Source organism: Zophobas morio, unplaced genomic scaffold (assembly GCF_036711695.1).
Source record: "Zophobas morio isolate AGI-343-1 ecotype UQ-CSIRO unplaced genomic scaffold, CSIRO_AGI_Zmor_V1 ptg000018l, whole genome shotgun sequence".
Lineage (NCBI taxonomy): Eukaryota > Metazoa > Arthropoda > Insecta > Coleoptera > Tenebrionidae > Zophobas > Zophobas morio.
Window position 1 is genome coordinate 2968901 of NW_026972123.1, and position 21126 is coordinate 2990026.

General features: G+C 34.7%; 1 protein-coding gene across 1 annotated transcript; it reads left to right on the plus strand.

The window, feature by feature from the left end:
• The first annotated feature begins 230 nt into the window (after positions 1-230).
• On the plus strand, positions 231-11421 carry LOC135130779 (ankyrin-1-like). The gene is made up of 6 exons (XM_064058200.1): positions 231-288; positions 5118-6431; positions 6475-6551; positions 8192-8761; positions 10675-10898; positions 11415-11421. Exons 1-6 carry the CDS (start codon positions 231-233, stop codon positions 11419-11421), a joined length of 2250 nt encoding a protein of 749 aa, XP_063914270.1.
• The last annotated feature ends 9705 nt before the right edge of the window (positions 11422-21126 follow it).

A 21126-nucleotide genomic window follows, 5' to 3' on the forward strand; every position in this document is an offset into this window, starting at 1 on the left:
AGAAATTTATGAAGAATCATCTCAAAAATCTTTGAAAAATTGCAAATCATTGAGATGGGTCGGTAATTCTCTATTAAATGTCTCTCCCCTTTCTTAAAAATTGGTGAGATCACAGATAATTTCCAGACGTCTGGGAACGATGCAGTTTTCAAAATAATATTAAATATAACTGATAAAGGATAAGAAAACAGTGAGGCACAGTCATGTAATAAAAAACCTGGTATATTATCATGGCCACTAGTCATATTAGGTTTGATAGTCATCAAGGTTTCAAAGACGTTGGATTCCGTAACCGAAATAAAATTAATGGAATTATTGCTGGACTCATCAAAAAACTCATCAATAGAACTTGGACTAAAATCCGAATAACTGGAGTGAAAGTGTTCCATAAAGGCATTTACAATGTCTTTGGGATTACGCAAAATATTATCCAAATAAATCATTTCAGAAGGTATACCAGAACGCATTTTCAGACGACTAATATGCGCCCAGAATTTTCTTGGAGCGGTCTTAATAGTGGTTTCCATATTTTGAGTATACAACTGATACGCGATTTTGATGTCATGTTTAAGCTCGTTACGAATAGTTTTAAAATGCTGTAGATTTAGTTGGTTTTTGTGGGATTTATATTTACGCCATAGTCTCCATTTCCGCTTGATTTTTCTAATAATACTACAACTGAACCATGGTGGAAAAAAAAATATTACAATAATGCTTACATTTGAGTACATAAAGATCCAATAAGCTATTAAGTTTGTTATAAAAGAGGCAGCAAGCAGTATTAACATCTTTAACGTTCTCCAAGAAAGACCCACTTATCTCATCTAAATGACGATATAAATCTGGAAAGTCAGCTCTACGAAAATTCCAGCGTTTTTGTGAAGATTTAGAGTTACTTATAACCTTTACTTTTGGTTGATGATATTCCAAAGAAATAAGCAGTGAGGGGTGGTGTGTATCTTCAGGTAGTAGGTAATCTTCCGCTTTATCGATATAACACTGTATGTTTGAGACAAATTAATGACAAATTATATGGTTGTGTTAAAATCGCCTGGTACAGGGTTCCGCAAGGTTCTATTTTGGGGCCAGTTTTACATATTAATGATTTGCCTGAATATCTAATAGATAGACATGTTTCCTTGTATGTGGGCAATACTATAATAAGCGCTAAAAATTTAAAACTAAGCAAGATATTGATAACAAAAAATTTAAGATTACTTGGCTGGCTGAAGATTGGTCTATTGCGAACCAATTAAATTTAAATAAGAATAAATCTCAAGAACTAAGGTTAACTTTTAACAAAACCTTACACCTGAAATAGATTTTTGTTTCTGGAATCGTTAATACGTTCAACTTCGCATTGTTCACCATTTCATTTATGTCTATTTATTCCAGTGATTTGCTTATCAGTTTTATTACTATGAATACTTGATCCGTTTACTTTGAAGGAACGAATATGCAGGAAGGTGTCATTCTTATATTAAACAAACAACTTTATTTCAAATTTAACGGAACGTAACTCCAAAACGGCACAATAATCGGCATTTTCGTTTAAAGCAGTCGATTCATGAAAGTTTTCTTATATTTTATTTTCATTCATATTAGCAAAATGACGAAAAGTCACAAGTTTTTTTACACCTCAACCTTCTACTTCCACTTCAAATAACTCAACTGGTGAAAATGAAGTTATTTTGAAAAGTGTGAAAAATTCTGCTGGAACTTCATACAACAACTACGGCTAACACCGTCACGGATACAGCTGATGAAAACATGATTAAATAATAATACACGTAGTCTTGTTTTCATAAGAAGAAACTTAAAATATGTAGTAAAAAAGGGAAAATACAAACCCCGCCTACCCGCCCTCATCTCAATTATGGTAACGTTTTTATTCGTTGTGAGTCGAAGGGCGGAGTTTACTGCAAAATGCCTATTTCTCTACAATAAACTACTATGTGAAACATGTTTCTAAATAACATGTTGAAAGGAAACTATATATGCTAGGAAAAAAAAATCTAGAAAATAACAATTTTTTTTATTAATAATTTAGCTTCTCAGGGACGCTAACCAGTAATTTTTAATAACACCTGAACGTGCTCGCTGCGCTCGCATTCTTATGTGGGTTTTGGGATTTTGCCCTGCCCCTTATCAATGAAAAATTGATCACAATTGAGATCGGGGACGGTATAGGTGGGGCTTAATCTTTAGCTTTCTTTTTCACTTAATATATACAGTTTTGTTTGAACAATACAATTACTTAAGAACTTGTTTTACACGCTAATTCCTTGAGAGAAATCAGTTTGGCAATTAAACTCCGCCTCCCGGTTCACGACGAACAGAAAAATTAGTAACAATTGAGACAGGGTGGGCGGGCGGGGCTTATATTTTGCCTCTGTTTTTCTTAACATACGTAGTTTTGTTTTCATAAGAAGAAACTTTAACTATGTTTAAAGTAATAAAAAAGAGGCAAAATACAAATTCAGTGACTTCTGCGCCCCGAAATTTACAAGAAAAAGCATTTAGTTAAATTTCGAAAATCGTCGAAAATGGGTCGAAATTTGCTAGTACTTGCCAAATAACCTATCCTCTGAGAAAATACAAGGGGCATAGGCCAGGCTAGTATTTGCCAAAATAAGACTCACTTTGGCAAATGCCCTACTCTTCTCAATCATTTGATTTTTAAAAATATCGAAAAAATATGTTTATTTTTTTTAATTTTCGATTTTTGATTTTTCGTCACCGGATCTTTGGAAGGGAGTAAAAAGTAATTTTGATCAGTGATTTGCCATGTGTACCGTAACTTTAAAACATTTTAAAATTTTGTTTCTAATTTTGAGTTTTTGGATTTTTCGGCTTTTCAAAATTTCGGTTCGAATAAATTTGTTCTTTTAATTAAAAAATCGAAAAACGACAAATCGTGAAAAGGAAAAATTTTAACTTGATAACTTGAAAAATTAAAAATCAAAAAATTCCAAAATTGTAAACTTAAAACTCGAAAGATCAAAAGATTGGAATTAAAAACTGCAAAACTGAAACAAATTATCAAATGAAATATTCAAAAGTTGAAAAATCTAAAAACTAAAAAAAAATGAAAACTGGAATTTCGAATTTGGTTTTATAAGATTTAGATTTTTTACTTTATTTTCTTAGAAGAGTGGGTCATCTGTCAAAATCAGCCTTATCTTGACAAGTACTAGCCCCGCCCACCCACCCTTTATTTTTTTAGAACAGTGGGTCATCTGCCAAAATCAGCCTTATCTTGACAAATACTAACCCCGCCCACCCACCCTTATTTTCCTAGAGGATATATCATTTGCAAAAATCAGTGTCACACTTGCCAACATAAGACTGATTTTGGCAAGTGCTGTTAGCACCCACCCGCCGTTTGTTTTCTTAGAGAGAAGATCATTTGCCAAAATCAGTCTTATCGTAGCGTATGCTAGATTTTTCAGTTTTTCGTTTTTTCAACTTTCGAATTTTTCGCCTTTTAAATTTCCCATTTTTTGATCCGTCTTTCGATTTTTGATTGATCTGAGCAACTGGATAGATGCTATTTTTTTAAATTTTCGATTTTTTGTCACCGGGTTTTTGGAAGAGATTTGCCATGTTTATCGTAACATTAAAACTTTTGAAAATTTTGTTTCTAATTTTCAATTTTTGGATTTTTCGGCTTTTCAAAATTTCGGTTCGAATGAATTTGTTCTTTTAGTTAAGAAATCGAAAAATGACAAATCGTGAAAAGGAAAAATTTTTACTTGGAAACTTGAAAAATTAAAAATCAAAAAATTCTAAAATTGTAAAGTTAAAACTTGAAAAATTAAAAGATTGCAAATAAAAACTGCACAATTATCAACCAAATTATTGTCAAATGAAATATTCAAAAGTTGAAATATCTAAAAAATAAAAAAAATGAAAACTGAAATTTCGAATTCGATTTTATAAGATTTTTTTTTCAATTTTTTGGTATTTCGGTTTTTGATTTTCCGATTATACAGTTGTACAATTTTCCAATTTCTCATTTATCCGATTTTTCAATTTGCCATTTTTTCATTTTTAATTTTTTAATTTTTAGCAAGTACTAGCCCCATCCACACAGCCTTTATTTTCTTAGAAGATTAAGTTATCTGCCAAAATCAGTCTCATCTTGACAAGTATTAGCCCCGCCCACCCACCCATTATTTTCTTAGAAAAGTGGGTCATCTGCCAAAATCAGTCTTATCTTGACAAATACTAGCCCCGCCCACCCACCCTTATTTTCTTAGAGAGTAGGTCATTTGCAAAAATCAGTCTCAAACTTGCCAAGATAAGACTGATTTTGGCAGATGGCCTACTCTTCTAAGAAAATAAGGGTGGGTGGGCGGGGCTAGTATTTGTCAAGATAAGACTGATATTGTCAAATAACGTTTAATTAAATATTAATAATACAACTTATTCATTAGGTATCTGATTAAATAAACTGTCTGAGCGCAAATATCTCAGTGGAAGCCAAAAGAGGAAACTTAAGCTTCAACGTGAACAGGAACTAGCAAAATGACGAAAAGTCACAAGTTTTTTTACACCTCAACCTTCTACTTCCACTTCAAATAACTCAACTGGTGAAAATGAAGTTATTTTGAAAAGTGTGAAAAATTCTGCTGGAACTTCATACAACAACTACGGCTACCACCGTCACGGATACAGCTGATGAAATATTTCAAATTTAACGGAACGTAACTCCAAAACGGCATTTTCGTTTAAAGCAGTCGATTCATGAAAGTTTTCTTAAATTGTTAGCAAATTTTCAAATCTCATACTCCTATTTTTTATAAAAGAAATATATTGTTTGCATAAAAATATCTCTAGTTAATTAAAACTTGACCCAACTTGACATAATCTGACCTGACTTGATGTAACCTGTACTGACCTGACCTGACCCGACTTGACTTAACTTTCTCCATTGTCTCAAATGAATAAACTTTAAACTTGGTCGATTTGTACAGAAAATGTCCATAGTCAATTCTGTGGACTTGTAACTGCTGTACTGTCCAGTACTGTCCACATTGTGCACAAATTAAACGTCTCATAAACCACCCAATTACTCATAAACATTCTCATTACCACTTCGATTCAATTTTCAGGCAAATGGAGGGAACTCCATACAGCTTGTCTCACAAACGACTGCGTCAAGGTCAGATTCCTCCTCGATGAAGGTGAGAACATCCACGTCAGAAGCAGATTAAGACTAACCCCACTCCACGCAGCTTGCATAAGAGGCAACATGGACGTCATAGAGTTACTTCTCCAAAGAGGCGCCGACCCCAACGCCCTCGACGCACATTGCAACACTCCCTTGCATGTGCTTTGCATGAAGGACTACCCCCAGGTCGTCAAATTCTTGATCACGAAGGGCGCCCAAGTAAACGCCATGACCTTGGACGGCCACTCACCACTTTATTACGCCTGTCAAAAGGGCAACTACTATACCGTCCAGGTTCTCACTCTGCATGGGGCTTCTCTAAACATCAGAATTGAAAATGGGCAGACACCTCTGCACAAAGCCTGCGAAAACAAAATGTCAAAGGTGGTGAATACAATGCTGACGATGAATCCCTTGGTCAACGTGGAGGATTATTCCCGGAGGACTGCGCTCCACATAGCGTGTGAGAAGGGGTCCGGGAGGATTGCTAGGGCGCTAATAATAAAAGCTGGGGCTGAGGTTAATGGCAGAGACTTGAACGGGGAGACGCCTCTGCATTTGGCGTGTCGGAGAAAACGACTGGAGTGTGCTACGATCTTGCTAGAATGTGGAACCGTCGATCCCAAAACGACTGATATTTCAGGCAATACAGCCTTGCATTTGGCTTGTCGACAGGGACTTTGTGCGATTGTCCGACTTTTGCTGGAGATGGACGTCGATGTGAATGCCAAAGACGGTGAAGGGTGGACACCTTTGCACCTAGCCTGTATGCAAAACCAGCTCGAAATCGTACGTCTTTTGGAGGCAAGGGGAGCTTCCGTACACGATGTTAATTTCACTGGGCAAACCTCTCTTCATGCTGCTTGTATGGGAAGCGGCGTTGACATAATAACATTTTTGATACAGAAAGGGGTTTTTGTGGATAGTAGAGACGATGAAGGCAAGACTCCACTACACTTCTGCGCAAGCGTAAGTCACTACGAAGGGGTGAAACGGTTGATAGAGTTTGGTGCCCAAGTGAACGCTACAGACTGCTTTAACAACACACCGCTAAATAACCTCTCCCGGAATCTGCCAATATTAACTCTGCTTATTGATAGTGGAGCATTGTTGGATGTTTTTGGGACGTTGGGCAAGACACCCTTGCATCTAGCCTGTGAAGATGGGTTCTACGAGGGTGTGAAACTTTTGGTCGAACGTGGTGCAAATATATACGTGGTGGACGCAAACGGACTAACACCTCTACAGGTGTCAAGTACTACGAAAATATATGACTTTTTACTCAATAAAATTGTTAGAGAACGTGCTATTCCGCCGACATTTAATGAAACGACACAAATTAGAAACTGAAGAATTTTTGTGTTGTGGCATGATTGTAATTTTGCAGTTTTTTAATAAAGGCACATAGATGAGTTGTTTTCTTGCTGTTAAAACATTTACCTGAATACATAACAGATACACATGTTTCCTTGTACGATACAATAATAAGTACTACAGACTACAGGTTTAAAACTAACAAGAAATTGGGAACAAAAAATTTAAGATTACTTGTCTGGCTGAGCACTGGTTTATTGCGAACCAATTAATTTTCGCATCGTTCACCACTTCATTTATTTCCATTTATTCCACTTATTCCCCTACCAGTTTCTCTTTCCGTTCTCCTTGCTCGTGTACATTTTCGCCGCTTATTTCGCCACCTTATCTCTGTCTTTATCTTTTTTTGTTGTTTTTTGGTTTCCAAATTTTAGCTATTTTCATTTTTCTGGTGATCAATCGATTATTTATCGTTGTTTTTAGGTTGAACTCTATCTTTTCGTCTTTTTCATTTGATCTTCGCTTGTCTAGTTCTGTTTCTTCTACTCTGTACACTTCATCACTTATTATCAATTTATTGTATTTCAAGGATGCTTCGCCCTTGATAATAACTGACATTCAAAATTTTCGTCAGCTAAGGCGCCAACACTAAACATCTTTTCTTTTGCGCCTAATTTTATTCCACTCTAGCTACAACTATAAGTTAGAAGCCAACTGCAACACATTTTAAACAAAAATTTGCGTTGGTGGGAGATTTCAAAATATCTTTTTTGTACACGCTCACAAAAATGGTTATTTTAGGGATTCAAAAGTGTCCGTAAAATGTCTTTTTCGTACTAGTATAAAAGCAATAATTAAATAACCACATTTATTCTAAAGGAGTAGATACAACAATACAATATTTGTTTCTCAAAATGAAAATGGAATGAACAGTTTTGAGCTCCTTGAAAACTGTTGTGTCCAAACGAAATACCTGAGGAGCTTGAAGGTATCAGGCTGATGTCTCTTGATGTCGTGGAAGTAGTTTTAGTAGTAACTAATAGTGTGTTAGTCCATGGTTCGTTTTGCTTTTCTCCCAATAACTGTCTGCATATCTTCTTCTTCCTTTCAACAGATTCTTCTACAGCCTGTTATTGAAAGGTACGTACAAAATAAAATCGGCAATTGGTCTCGAAGTATGGGTGCTAAAAGTTAAAAAAAGTTCAGGTAAAAGTGTTCTCCTTTTAGAGATAAAAATTATTAAAATTTATGTCCAAATTCGTTGTACGCCTCTGATAAAAAGATCATCTTTCCTTTCTATAGCAACATTTAGTATTGACAAAAGTTTTATTGTTACAGTTGCTAGGATTTACTAAAATAAATTAATTTTACCTATTTATCCTTCAGTAGCGTCTAAAAAGATTGGATAAGGGTTAATTTTCCCCTTAAAATTTTGATAAGACAAAGTAAGTTTTTCCGACTTCTTAGACTTCGCGAAGAACTGTCCATTTTGTTGTACGTACCTTTCAATAACACCCTGTATATATGTTTCTGCGACGGAAGACGACCTAAAGCTTGTTACTATTTAGAAGAAAACAATAATTATATTGCAAAAAAATTACTTCCATCCTCCTAGCCGTTTCAGGGAGATTAAATCAACATCACTATCAGCCGCCAGATATCGGATAAACGTAAACACGGATAGGAGAATAACCTCCGAAGAGACGATCTGGGTTATATCCTTCCGCCGTGAAGGAAGTCAAAGACAAAGAGGTAATGAGTAGTAAAGGGACAGAAAGAAAGAAAAGGGATAGAGAAGTAGAGTCGCCGAAAGAGAACGAGCAGGTCTTCCAAAGAAGCAAAATAACAGTAAGATCACCCCTGCAATCGAGAGAGAAGGAAAATCAAGAAGATATAGAGATGGAGGAGGTCAAGAAGATGATCAGCGAACTTGCGACACAAATTAGAGATGATATAAGAGATAGCAACAAACAATTATTGAACGAATGGAATACACAGCTTAAAGAGGAGCTTAAAACAATAAGAGAAGAATTAAAGCAAACAAGAGATCAACTACAGGGGCAAAATCAAGAAATTAGAGATAAGTATGAAGAATGGAAGAGAGCTAAGGAAGAAATGGGAAAGAGAGTGGGTGAAGTAGAAAGTCAACTAGATCGAATGGAGAGGGAAAAGAGAAGAAATAAAGTAGTGATGATGGGATTGGACATAGAAACAGGAGAGCAGAAGCAGATAATTGGAAAAGTGACAAAATTTTTAGAAGAGAAAGTCAAAGTAGAGAGTAAAGTTAAAAGCGAGTACAAAATTGCAGAGAAAGTTTATGTAGTGGAATTCGAAAACAGAGAAGAAAAAATAAATGTAATGAAAAGCAAGAAGAACTTAAAAGGGTCGTCAATTTACATAAATGATGATCTGACGAAAACGGAAAGAAAAATTCAAAACAAGATAAAAGAAGAGGCAACAAAAGAGAGAAATAAAGGAAAAATGGTTAGAATGGGATATAAAAAGTTAACTGTAGAAGGCAGAAAATTTTTAGTAAAGAGCCAAAAGAGAAGGAAGAAAACGAAGAAAACGGGAAGCAAGCAAGGCAAAGGAAAAGGAAAAGGAATAAAGGATGTAGATAGGGAAATCGGAAAAAGGGAAGCTGGTACAAAATTAGGAGAAAAAGGGGTGAAGGTACTGTTTTGGAATGTCCAACGGTTGCGAAAAAAGGAAAAGGAGTTCTGGGACTACGTGGGAAAATTTGATGTTGTGGGGCTAGCAGAGACTTGGGTGCAAAGAGAAAACTGGGAGAAATTGGAAGAGACACTACCACAAGAATATGTGTGGGAGTGTCAAGGGGCGACAAAGGAAAAGAAAAAGGGGGGAGCAAGCGGGGGAATAGTAATGGGAATTCGAAAAGAAATGCAAGAATTGGAAAAGGGAAGTAATAATAAAAAAGGACTAATGAAGAAAGTAATACAGCTGGATAACAATCGATGGGAAATAATAACCGTTTATAGTAAGAAAATGGAGGAAACCAAGATAAACATAGAAATGGAAACAAAAGAAAAAGGAGATGAAAAAATACTTATAGGAGGGGATTTTAACGCAAGATTGGGCGATAAGGGGACAAGAATAATAGATAAAGAAAAGGGAGAGAAAAGAGGATCAAAAGATAAAGCAAATAACAAAGAAGGGAAAATATTGTGGCAGATAATAGAAGAAATGGGATGGGAAATTTTGAATGGAAACAAGGAAGGAGATGAAGAAGGAGAATGGACGTACGTAGGGGCGAGGGGAGAATCAATTATAGATTATGGGATTGTCAACGAAGAGGCGTGGGAAGAAATAGAGAGTTTCAAAGTGGGGGAAAGGGGGTAGAATCAGACCACATGCCGCTAGAAACAAAAATCAAAGGAAAAGAGCAAGAGTACGAAAAACAAGAGAGAAGAAACGGAAGAAAAGAAATAGAAAAAAGAATATGGGATGAAGAGGGAATTCAAAGTTACAGAAGCAGACTTGAAAAAAAGAAATTCGAAGTAAAAGAAGATATAGAAGCTATGATGGTGGAACTGAGCAACCTAATTGTAAAAGCTACGGAAAAAAGAAAGATGTACATATGGCAAGGGAGGGATAATGGATGGAACGGAGAATGTAGTGAGTTGAAGAGAAAAGCAAGTAAAAAATTAAGAAAATGGAAGAATAACAAGGGAAGGAAAGAAGAGTACCTAAAAGCAAGAGAGAATTATAGGAGAAAATGGGAAGAAAGAAAAAGAGAAAAACGAGAAGAAGAAGAGAAGACAATAAAGTCCCTGAAAACAGAAGAGCAAGTATGGAGATATATAAACAAGAAACGGAGAAGGAAGACTGAAATCAGCGGGAAAATCAAAATACATGAATGGAAAACACACTTTATGGAATTATTGGGAGGTTGTGAGGAAAAATGCTGCAAAATAAATAAAGGAATCACAACGATGGAAGAAATGTGGAGAGGTTCGGAAATAACAAAAGATGAAATAGAAAGACAGATTGGAAGACTGAAAAGAGGAAAGGCACCAGGAGAGGATGGAATCCAGAACGAAGCGTGGATGTTCGGGACAGAAGAAGTGAAAGAAAAGATATGGGAAGTGGTAAATGGAGTTTGGAAGGGAAAAGGGTTTCCTCGGCAGTGGAGAGAAGGTATAATAATCCCATTATTTAAAAAGGGAAAAAAAAGTGATGTGAAGAACTATCGAGGGATTACCTTGCTCAATACGGCGTACAAGATATATGCAATGATACTCGATGAGAGGTTACGAAAGGAGATGGAAGCAAGGGGTATGTTACCAGATGGTCAGGCAGGGTTTAGGAAAGGAAGATGTACTATAGACAATGTGTACATCCTGCGGCATTTAGTGGGAAGAGAAATAAGGAAAGAAGGTGGACGAATGTACGCATTGTTCATAGATTTCAAAACAGCGTTTGATAGCGTGAATAGAGAGAAAATGTGGAAGTATTTGAGGAGAAAGGGAGTAGATGCATACTTGGTAACGAAAATGGAAGAAATATATGAAGAAACAGTAAATACGGTGAGAGTGAATGGAATAGAGAGTGAGAGTTTTTATACAAATAGAGGAGTGAGACAAGGATGCCCACTCAGCCCCGCATTGTTTGCAGCTTATCTAGGAGATATAGATGAAATGTTCAGAAAAGCACAGACAGGAGGGGTGGTAGTCGGCAAAGAGAAAGTGTGGTCGTTGGCGTACGCAGATGATTTGGTGATTGTGGCAAAGAAAAGAGAAGAAATGAAAGCAATGATTAAAAGTTTGGAGAAGTATGTAAAAAAAAGGAATTGGAAGTGAATGTGGAAAAAACAAAAATGGTGGTGTTTGGGAAGAAAGTAAGAAAGGAGGAGGAAGAGTGGGCATGGAGAGGGAAGAAGATTGAACAGGTGAAAGAATTCCAGTACTTAGGATATACATTAAAGAGCAATAACTCAGATAGAGCGCATATTCAAGAAATGGTCCAAAAAGCCAACGAAGTGGTGGGAATAGTATGGGGAATAGGAGAGAGAAAATTTGGACATGATTATAAGAGAAGAATAATGATGTTTGATAGTTTGGTCAAAAGTGTATTCATGTACGGAGCTGAGATTTGGGGATGGAGGGAATATGAAGAAATAGAGAGAGTGCAAGAAAAATACTTGAAATGGACATTGGGATTGGAAAAGTATACGCCGGGGTATATAGTGAGAGAAGAAACAAAAAGGGAGAAAATGAGAGTGGAAGCGGGTAAAAGGGCGGTTGGATTTGAAGAGAAGTTCAGTGAGAGAGGTGATTGCAAGATATTGCAAGAATGTTGGAAAGAAATAAGAAAGGAAGGGGGAAAACATGTTTGGAACGAAAGGGACAAGTATTATGAAGGAAAGGGATATGCATGTGAAGAAATAGAGAGAATGAGAGAAATGGGAAAGAGTATGAAAGAAGAGCTGAGTGTAAGAGATAAGGATATAGATAAGCAAGAACGTAGATCGAGAATATCGGAGTCTAGATATAATGCAGACTATAGAAAAATAGTAAAGGATGAAGTACCAAAGTACACACACAGAGAAAGTATAAAGGAGAAAAGAATGATGGCGAGATTTAGGTGTGGAAATGAAGAGAAAGAGAATACTTTTTGGATGGATGAAACTGACAGAAGGTGTAGGATATGTTGGAGAGAGGGAGAAACAATAGAGCATATGCTGGAAGGATGTGAAGGATTGAGAGAATCGGAGGAAAGTAGGGAAGAAGTGCTAAACGAGGATGGAAGAGGACTGGACTGGATGAAAGAAGATAAGGGAACTATGGCAAGGGGTGGGCAAGCAGAAAGAATAGAATATTTATTATATAACACTCGAATTTTTATTTTATTTTATTTATTTTATTATTATGGATTTATATGAGGTAGATTAAGTTAATTTGTACCCCTACTGGGAATATTATTAAGCCTGTAAGGCAAATAATAAATTAATACTACACTATCAGCCGCCAGAGATGCAGAACTTCGTCAGAAGCATTGCCCTGTATATTCCTTGGAATTGGGCAGGTTAAAAAATTCAGCAACAACCGAGGGCATTTTCGCAAAAGAATGAATTCCTACACGTTGGACAGTGCATTTTCCATTACGAAAACAAATGAAAAAATAATCGTGTTAAACTGTCTCGGGCTGTAATCGTAAAAACTTCTGGTATAATTCCAGGCCATTGACAGCTTTGCCTTTAGCTATCAGTGGAAAGACTCTCTTAATGTTGCTCTTAGTATCAGGAATTGTTATAATTAGACATTCTTCGTCTTTTTGGACAATATCTTGAATTTTTAGTGAATGTAGCTCCTCACGCCTACATGCACCACACACACCATTTGTCAAAAATGTGTCAATTTCTTGACGTGTCAAAACTTTTGACTTCGTGGGCTCGTATCCTACTGAATTTCTCTTTAAAAACGCAATGACTCTGGAAAACTTGTTTATTTCAATATTTTCTTTGACAGACAAAACAGCTTTAATCATTGAATATTTTGACCACAGAGTGGATGGTTTTACTTCTTGTGACTGTAACAAAATACGGAAATTATCACGATAATCATGTGTAAGGCTTATAAATATTGAACATAAAGGCGGCACTTACCTTTTCATGAACATAATTTAACATTACATCTTCATCTACTACTACAATTTTTTTTTCTTCTTTCCATCGTAGGAATATTTGATATTCCTTTTCGTACATTTGCCGAGACTTCGCTGGAAGTAAATCTAGTACGATTTCCTTTGCTTTTTCCGTAATATGTGCGGGATTCTGCATTTTGTGCAAAAAAAATGTCAGGTTTTTTCGTGTTTACAAAACACTGTAGTTACTATGGTGGCAGCCCACTAGTCCACTTTTCAATAAATATTTGCTTCGTTTGTCAAAATTAGTCGTTTTTATAAATGGTTTTTGAGGTGTTTTGGGAGCTTGAACAAAAAAATATTGTTTGTAACACGTACCTAAAACGTTTTTTGGGACTCATTTGCTATTCCGGACTCGCCTTCGGCTCGTCCGGAAACAGCAAAATTCGTCCCAAAAAACTATGTTTTAGGTACTTGTAACAAAAATAACTATTATTGAGATTATTCGGCTTTTAGATTTGTCGATTTTTCTACTTTAGACGTTTCAATTTTTCAGTACTTCAATTTTGGGCATTTTCAATTTTTCCATTCTTCAAATTTTCGGGTTCTCCATTTTTCGATTTTTCAATTTTCCGATGTTTCAATAACACAAATTCTCAATATTAAGATTTCTAAATATTTCGAATTTTCAATTTTTTAATTTTTCAAATTTTGACGTTTCTAAATTTTCAGTTTTCCGATTTCTGAAGTAATCTTTTTTTTCCCATTTCTTCCCAAAGTTTCGATTTTTCGCTTCTTCAATTCTTCAATTTTTCGATTTTTCAAGTTTTTGATGTTTCAATTTTTCAATTTCTCAGGATTTTGCTTCTTCAATTTTTCGATTTTATAAGCTTACGATTTTTCGACTTCTGGATTTCCCGATTTTCAGTTTTTCGTTTTTTAAACTTTCGATTTTTCAATTTTCGAGTTTCCATTCTTCTATATTTCAATTTTTGAATTTTCGGGACTTTTAAAATTTTCGATTTTCCATCTTATATTTTGCCTTTTTTCTTAAAATACATAGCTATGTTTTCACAACAAGAAACTTAGAACATGGTGAAAATTTTTGCCAGGAATGGATTTTGCAATTATGGGGCGGACAAAATGTAAGCCCGCCCACCCGCCCTATCTCAATTGTGATGATTGTTCTTCTTCTTAGAACCTTAAAGCACGTTAAAAATGATACATTTTTGTAAGGAAATGTGGATTTTGCAATTAGGCTCCACCCCTCTAGGTCTGTCAAATAAAACCTTTATTATTATTTAAATCAAGGCAGGTGTGGGTGGGGCTTAATTTTTAGCTTTAATTTGTTCTTAATATTATTTGAACAACACGATACTCAAAAACATGTTCTTAATTTCCCGTAGAGAAATAAGGATTTTGCAGTTACGCTCTGCCCCTTTGGCTCATGACGAATAAAAAAAATCATCACAATTGCGATAGGGTGAGTGGGCGGGGCTTATAATTTGCCTTTTTTCTTAATATATGTAGTGGTCTTTTCAGAACAAACAACTTAAAACATGTTTAAAATGGTAAATTTGTATAGGGAAATACCGATTTTGCAATTACGCCCCGCCCCTCGGTCTGACAACGAATGAAAAATTCATCACGATTGAGATCGAGACGGATGGGTGGGGCTTCTCTTTTGGTTTTCTTTTTTAATTACTACATTTAGTTTTCTTTCTATAACCCGATTCCGTAAGAACATATTTCACATGGTAATTTCTCGTAGAAAAATAAGTATTTTACAATTAAGCTCCAGACCCCTCGGCTTACAACGTACCTATAAAAAAGTCATCAGAATTGAGACAGAGCGGGTGGGCGGGGCTTATATTTGGCCTTTTTACTTCCCGAGCGTAAGCAAAGGAAGTATTGTAATCGAGTCCGTCGGCCGACTCTCTACTTTTACGTTTTCTCGATCTTTCATGACCCCTAGAAGACGAAGAAATAGGTCTCCCATTTCCGTCTGTCTGTCCGTCTGTCCGTCTGTCCGTCCGTCTGTCCGTCTGTCCGTCTGTCCGTCCGTCTGTCCGTCTGTCCGTCCGTCTGTCCGTCTGTCCGTCTGTTGTCCCGGATTTTTATTAGACAGATAATCTCCGAAAGTACTCGACCGATTGTTGTGAAATTTTGTACTTATATTAAGAATATCATGTAGATGGTAAAGCGCTAACCAAAATTTGTCTAATCATCCCCACCACTAATGCGATGACGTCACTTCAAAATTGTACATAGTAAATGGGTCTTCAATTGTATAAAATAACATAGTCCTACACATGTAGTTTACAACTCTGAATCGACTTTTCATCCGAAACGTCCAGATTTTTGGAAAAAAAATCAAAATTATAAAACAATATTTTGAAATTTAATTTTTAATCTGCTAACCAGAATGCTTTGAAATGTTGCAGATGTTTTAAGGCTATAAAGAGCATCATAAATCTTTAGTCAAAAAATATTTGCTTATCCCCTCCAAAAACTTGATGACGTCAGCTCAAAAGTTTGTGGAATAAATCATATCTAAAATGTACAAAATATGATGAGTCTGTACTTGTGATCTATCACTCCATTCATATTTTTTGGATTTGCATATACAGGGTGACTCAAAAAAATTAATGAATGCGTAAATATATTTTATTGATTTAATCAGGAACTACAAAACCGAATGCTCTGAAATCTTGCAGATGTTTTAAGGCTATAAAGAGCATCATAAATCTTTAGTCAAAAAATATTTGCTTATCCCCTCCAAAAACTTGATGACGTCAGCTCAAAAGTTTGTGGAATAAATCATATCTAAAATGTACAAAATATGATCAGTCTGTACTTGTGATCTATCACTCCATTCATATTTTTTGGATTTGCATATACAGGGTGATTCAAGAAAATAAATGAAAGCGTAAATTTATTTTACTGATTTACTCAGGAACTACAAAACCGAATGCTTCGAAATCTTGAAGATATTTTAAAATTATCATAAGCATGGTAAATTTTTGATGAAAACGTATTTGGTCGTCCCCCCTAAAAAATTTATGATGTCACCACAAAATTTTGCTGAATAAATCCTATCTAAAATGTACAAAATATGGTGAGTCTCTTCTTGTGATTTATCATTCCATTCAAATTTTTTCGATTTGCATATACAGGGTGACTCAAAAAAATTAATGAATGCGTAAATTTATTTTATTGATTTAATCAGGAACTACAAAACCGAATGCTTTGAAATCTTGCAGATGTTGTAAGGTTATAAAGAGCATAATAAATTTTTAGTCAAAATATATTTGGTTATCTTCTACAAAAAACTGATGACGTCAGCTCAAAAGTTTGCCGAATAAATCGTATCTAAAATGTACAAAATATGATGAGTCTGTACTTGTGATTTATCATTCCATTCATATTTTTGGATTTGCATATGCAGGGTGACTCAAAAAAATTAATGAAGGCGTGAATTTATTTTATCGATTTAATCAGGAATTACAAAACCGAATGCTTTGAAATCTTGGGAATATTCTAAAGTTATTATAAGCATGGTAAACTTTTGTTCAAAATGTATTTGTTCATCCCTCCTAAAAAAATTGATGACGTCACCCTTAAATTTTGCTGAATAAATCCTATCTAAAATGCAAAAAATATGATGAGTTTGTACTTGTGATTTATCATTCCATTCATATTTTTTAGATTTTCTTAAGAGGTGGTTCAAAAAAATTAATGAAGTCAATTTATTTTATTGATTAAATTAAAGGCAACACTTATTATTAGTATTACACCCCAACCAACCCAATTTGGTAGACACAAAATTTGTTAAAGGAAAAACTCGGTTGAAACATAAGAGTAGCACGCTTATTTACATCGACTTTAACATTACAGACCTGCATTTGTTTTATGCGGTCACTTGGTTCCGCGAATGCGAAATAGACATGTTTATAATCAACCAATTGTGAATTTCACCGTCAAGAATTAAAATAAAACCCAATGTTTTATATAATAAGCGGAAGTCGAAGCAATAAAACCGATGGTCGTTTTGTTTACAGTTTCTCTGTTTGGCTCTTACGTATGCTGTTACGCTTGTCATCTTAAATTAATAATGTTTATACATAAACGATTTTCAGTTGCCCCTCATATTACTAGACAGCGGATTTCTGTCGGGCTACGTCACGATTATAGGGGGGGACGTGCTAATTTTTTTCTTAATATTCATAACCATTTTGTCACAACAAGAGACTTAGAATATGGTTAAAATGGTACATTTTCGCAAGGAAATATGGGTTTTGTAGTTACGGGGCGGAGCATAATAGCAAAATCGATATTTCCTTATACAAATTTTCCATTTTAAACATGTTTTAAGTTTCATGTTGTAAAAAGAAGTGTACTCATATTAAAACAAAAGGGCAAAATGTAAGCCCGCCCACCCACCCTGTCTTAATTGTGATGATTTTTTTTTCGCCGTGAACCAAAAACCGTGGGCTTAACTGCAAAATACTCTTTACAATGGCAAACTTTTATATGGAAATATGGATTTTGCAATTAGGCTCCGCCCCCAGGTCTGCCAACGAATAAAAATTTTATTATTACTTAGATGAAGTCAGGTATGGGTGGGGCTTAATCTTTGGCTTTAATTTTTCCTTAATATACACAATTAGTATTCTTTGAATAAAACTATACTCAAAAACATGTCTTACATGATAATTTCTTGCAGAGAAATAATACGGATTTGCAATTATTTACCGATCCTTTGGCTCTCGACGATTAAAAAAAATCATCACAACTGAGATAGGGCGGGTGGGCGGGGCTTATATTTTGCTTTTTTTCTTAATATACGTAGCCGTCTTCTCAGAACAACAAACTTAAAATATGTTTAAAATGGTAAATTCTTGTAGAGAAATATGGATCTTGCAATTAAGCCCCGCCTCTTGATCTGACAACGAATACAACATTCATCACAATTGGGAATGGATATAGGGGCGGGTATGGGTGGGGCTTAATCTTTGGCTTCAATTTTTTCTTAATATACATAGTATTCTTTGAATAATACGATACTCAAAAACTTGTTTTTAATTTCTCGTAGTGAATGAAATAAGGATTTTGCAGTTAAGCTCCGCCCCCTTGCCTCACGACGAATAAAAAAAATCATCACAATGGTGACAGGGCGGGCGGGCGGGACTTCATTTTGGCTGTTTTTCTTAGCATGTGTAGACTTTTTCGATTTTCAAATTTTTCGATGTTTCGATTTTTCAATGATCCGATTTTTCAATTTCTCGATTTTTAAATTTTAGATTTTCCAATTTTTATTTTTTTGATTTTTTCATGTTTGGATTATTTATTATTGCTAAAAGTAAAAGTAAAAAATAACTACCAAAATTTTGACTTAAAATATACAAAAATTAATAGAAAATAGAACACAATGCTGCTAAAACATAAAAATAACTGTACTTTCGCAAAAAAAATCTATTGCATGATTACGGTTCCACTAGTATTGCTAATTTAGGATGTTTTGTTTGTATCAAACACAATTAAAGAATTAATTCTTAGTTAAACAAAAAAATTTAAATAGTGCATAATTCAACGAGACGATAAATTTTGGGCAATATTTTTTTAAAAAGCAAATATTTTGTTAAATATAAATTTTAACAAAAATGACCGTTTCTTCCCTATAGAGCTCGATATATATCGGAATTTCCTTCGAAGAGTGAACGATTAACAACACTTATTTTAAAAATATTGTGTCTTCCCTAGAGATTTAGACATAAGAGCACCCTTAAAAAAATCACTTGATAACAAAAAATTTAAGATTACTTCGGTATATAATTCATTAAACATCTTACAGAATTATTACACAATAGAAAAATATTGACACTTTATTAAAACCAAACATTAAATTTCTTATGTACAATAAATCTCTGCCGCAGATTAAGCACTTATTGTTTTAGTTTATAGCTTTTGATCAGAAAACGGCGAAAATTACCTTTTTTATTTAATATTAAAATTTCGGAAAGTATAATCAAAACATGTCATAACAAATTTTTACGTCTGCTGTGGTTCAATTTAAACTACGTCTTCGGGCTCTTGATGATAATTCTCCAACTACAACCAAAAATGGCACATCCACTTAGAATTTTGACGGTGCTGTTGGTAGCTGTATTGGTAGGCCAGAGTACCTTAATGGCAGGTCAGTTTAGTGTAAATTTTCTGTTTCAGGTAATAATTTAATCTGAGCATTGCTTTGTTTTAGATCAGCACTATGCGACCATAAGCGGCGTTTTGAAAATTTCTAGTGGGGACGAGGCGAAATACAACAGCGATGGCGGAATTTCGGTCAGAATACACCGTGGAGATGAAAGAAATGAATCTGGACAAAGAGGCGTAGTTACGTTTAAAAGTACGTAAATGAAAACAGACAACAAGGATACGATCCATTAAAAAGAGGATCTACTTTATCGTATTCTGGGAGCCTTTTACAACGCTCAGTGGTAAAACAAGTCAAAATTTGCAGGAACGTGTGTTATCTATAACGCAGCACACAAAACACGTAATTACTTTTTAAAAGACTTGATAGTCGGCTCTAAATCGACCATAAAGCCCACATAAAATTTCCCATGCGTGTCAAATCTCCAATAAAAGCTAAACACCCATTGTTCTCGTTTATAACATCTACAAAATATTTTTATATTGCAACAGTTTTGAAATTTAAATTAAAAATATCTTTATTTTTGGCGTATATTATATCCACAATATAATATACTTTGTTCAGTTTACTTGCTCTAACTAGCGACGTATGACTGGTCAAAAATGTTCACTTACGTGGTGTTAATTTTGGCAATTTTTGTCGGTAAAGGTGTGAAAGTGTTACGAAAGTTTTCCATTTTACTAAAATATTTCATTTTTTGCAGCACGAATGGCCGAATATGATGTTAAGCATGAAGCAGTGCAAGAGGATTCCGGGATACACCCGAAACCTGAGATCAAGCCGTTCAGTTGGGTGCCAAAATTAGAACAACAACCCCTTGCATCACCACATTCCGATGACTTACAACAGAACCCAAGCCAACACGTAGGCTTAGAAACTGAGAGTGCATATCCAGGTGAATTATCGGGGATTAGTTATTTGAAAACGGAGTAATGAATTTGACGGTTCTCTGAATGGGATAAGTTTGATTTAAAAAAATACTCAAATGAATAATTGAATCACCCTGTATATTCACGACCTTGACATGTACACTTCCCAGTATATTCTTGAAGATTTGCCATAGTTCTTCCATATCCAGATTTTTTCTCATCCTGAATAGGAGTATTATTTAATATTTAAATACTTCAGTTTCTTTGTTGACATTTTTGGTTGCTTTCACGTCTGTCCGCCCTCCCTCTGTGTCAATTTTTATTAGACAAATAATCTCCGGAATTATCGGATCGATTGTCAAATTTTATGTGTTTTAGGAATATCATGTAGATGGTAAAACGCTAATCAAAATTTGAATGATCCCCACGTAATGTTTTTTTTTTATAAATAACGTATTCCTCCACCATGGTTTATGACGTGGTCTTGAATTTTGATTCTAAAGATCGAAATTTTTGGAAAAAAATTAAACTTGTACAACGTTTCGATTTTTCAATTTTTCGAATTTTCAAGTTTTCGATTTTCCGATTTTTCGATTTTTTTCAATTCATCAATTTTTCGATCTTTTATTTTTTGAATTTTTTGTTTTTTCCAATTTTTGATTTTTCGATTTTTTGAATTTTTAAATTTTCGATTTCTCGACTTTTGATTTTTTTACTTTTCCATGTCTCAATGTTTCAGTTTCTCGATTGTTCGATTTTTCGATATTTCTGTTTTAGGATTCTTCAATTTGTTCTTGATTTTTCGGGTTTTCAGTTTCTAGGTTTTTGCATTTTTCGATTTCTTTATATTTACATTTTTTCAAGATTTCTATTTTATTTTTTGACTTTTTTTCCGATTTCTCGATCGCTTTATTTTTCGATTTCCTGATGCTTCGATTTACCGATTTTCG

Excerpts from the sequence above, each read along its gene's own strand:
- LOC135130779 (XM_064058200.1), top strand. The coding sequence starts at position 231 with ATGGCCACTAGTCATATTAGGTTTGATAGTCATCAAGGTTTCAAAGAC. Across the intron at positions 6,432-6,474 it reads AACACCTCTACAGGTGTCAA|AGAACGTGCTATTCCGCCGA; the intron begins GTACTACGAAAA and ends TAAAATTGTTAG. Across the intron at positions 6,552-8,191 it reads TTTTGTGTTGTGGCATGATT|AGACGATCTGGGTTATATCC; the intron begins GTAATTTTGCAG and ends TAACCTCCGAAG.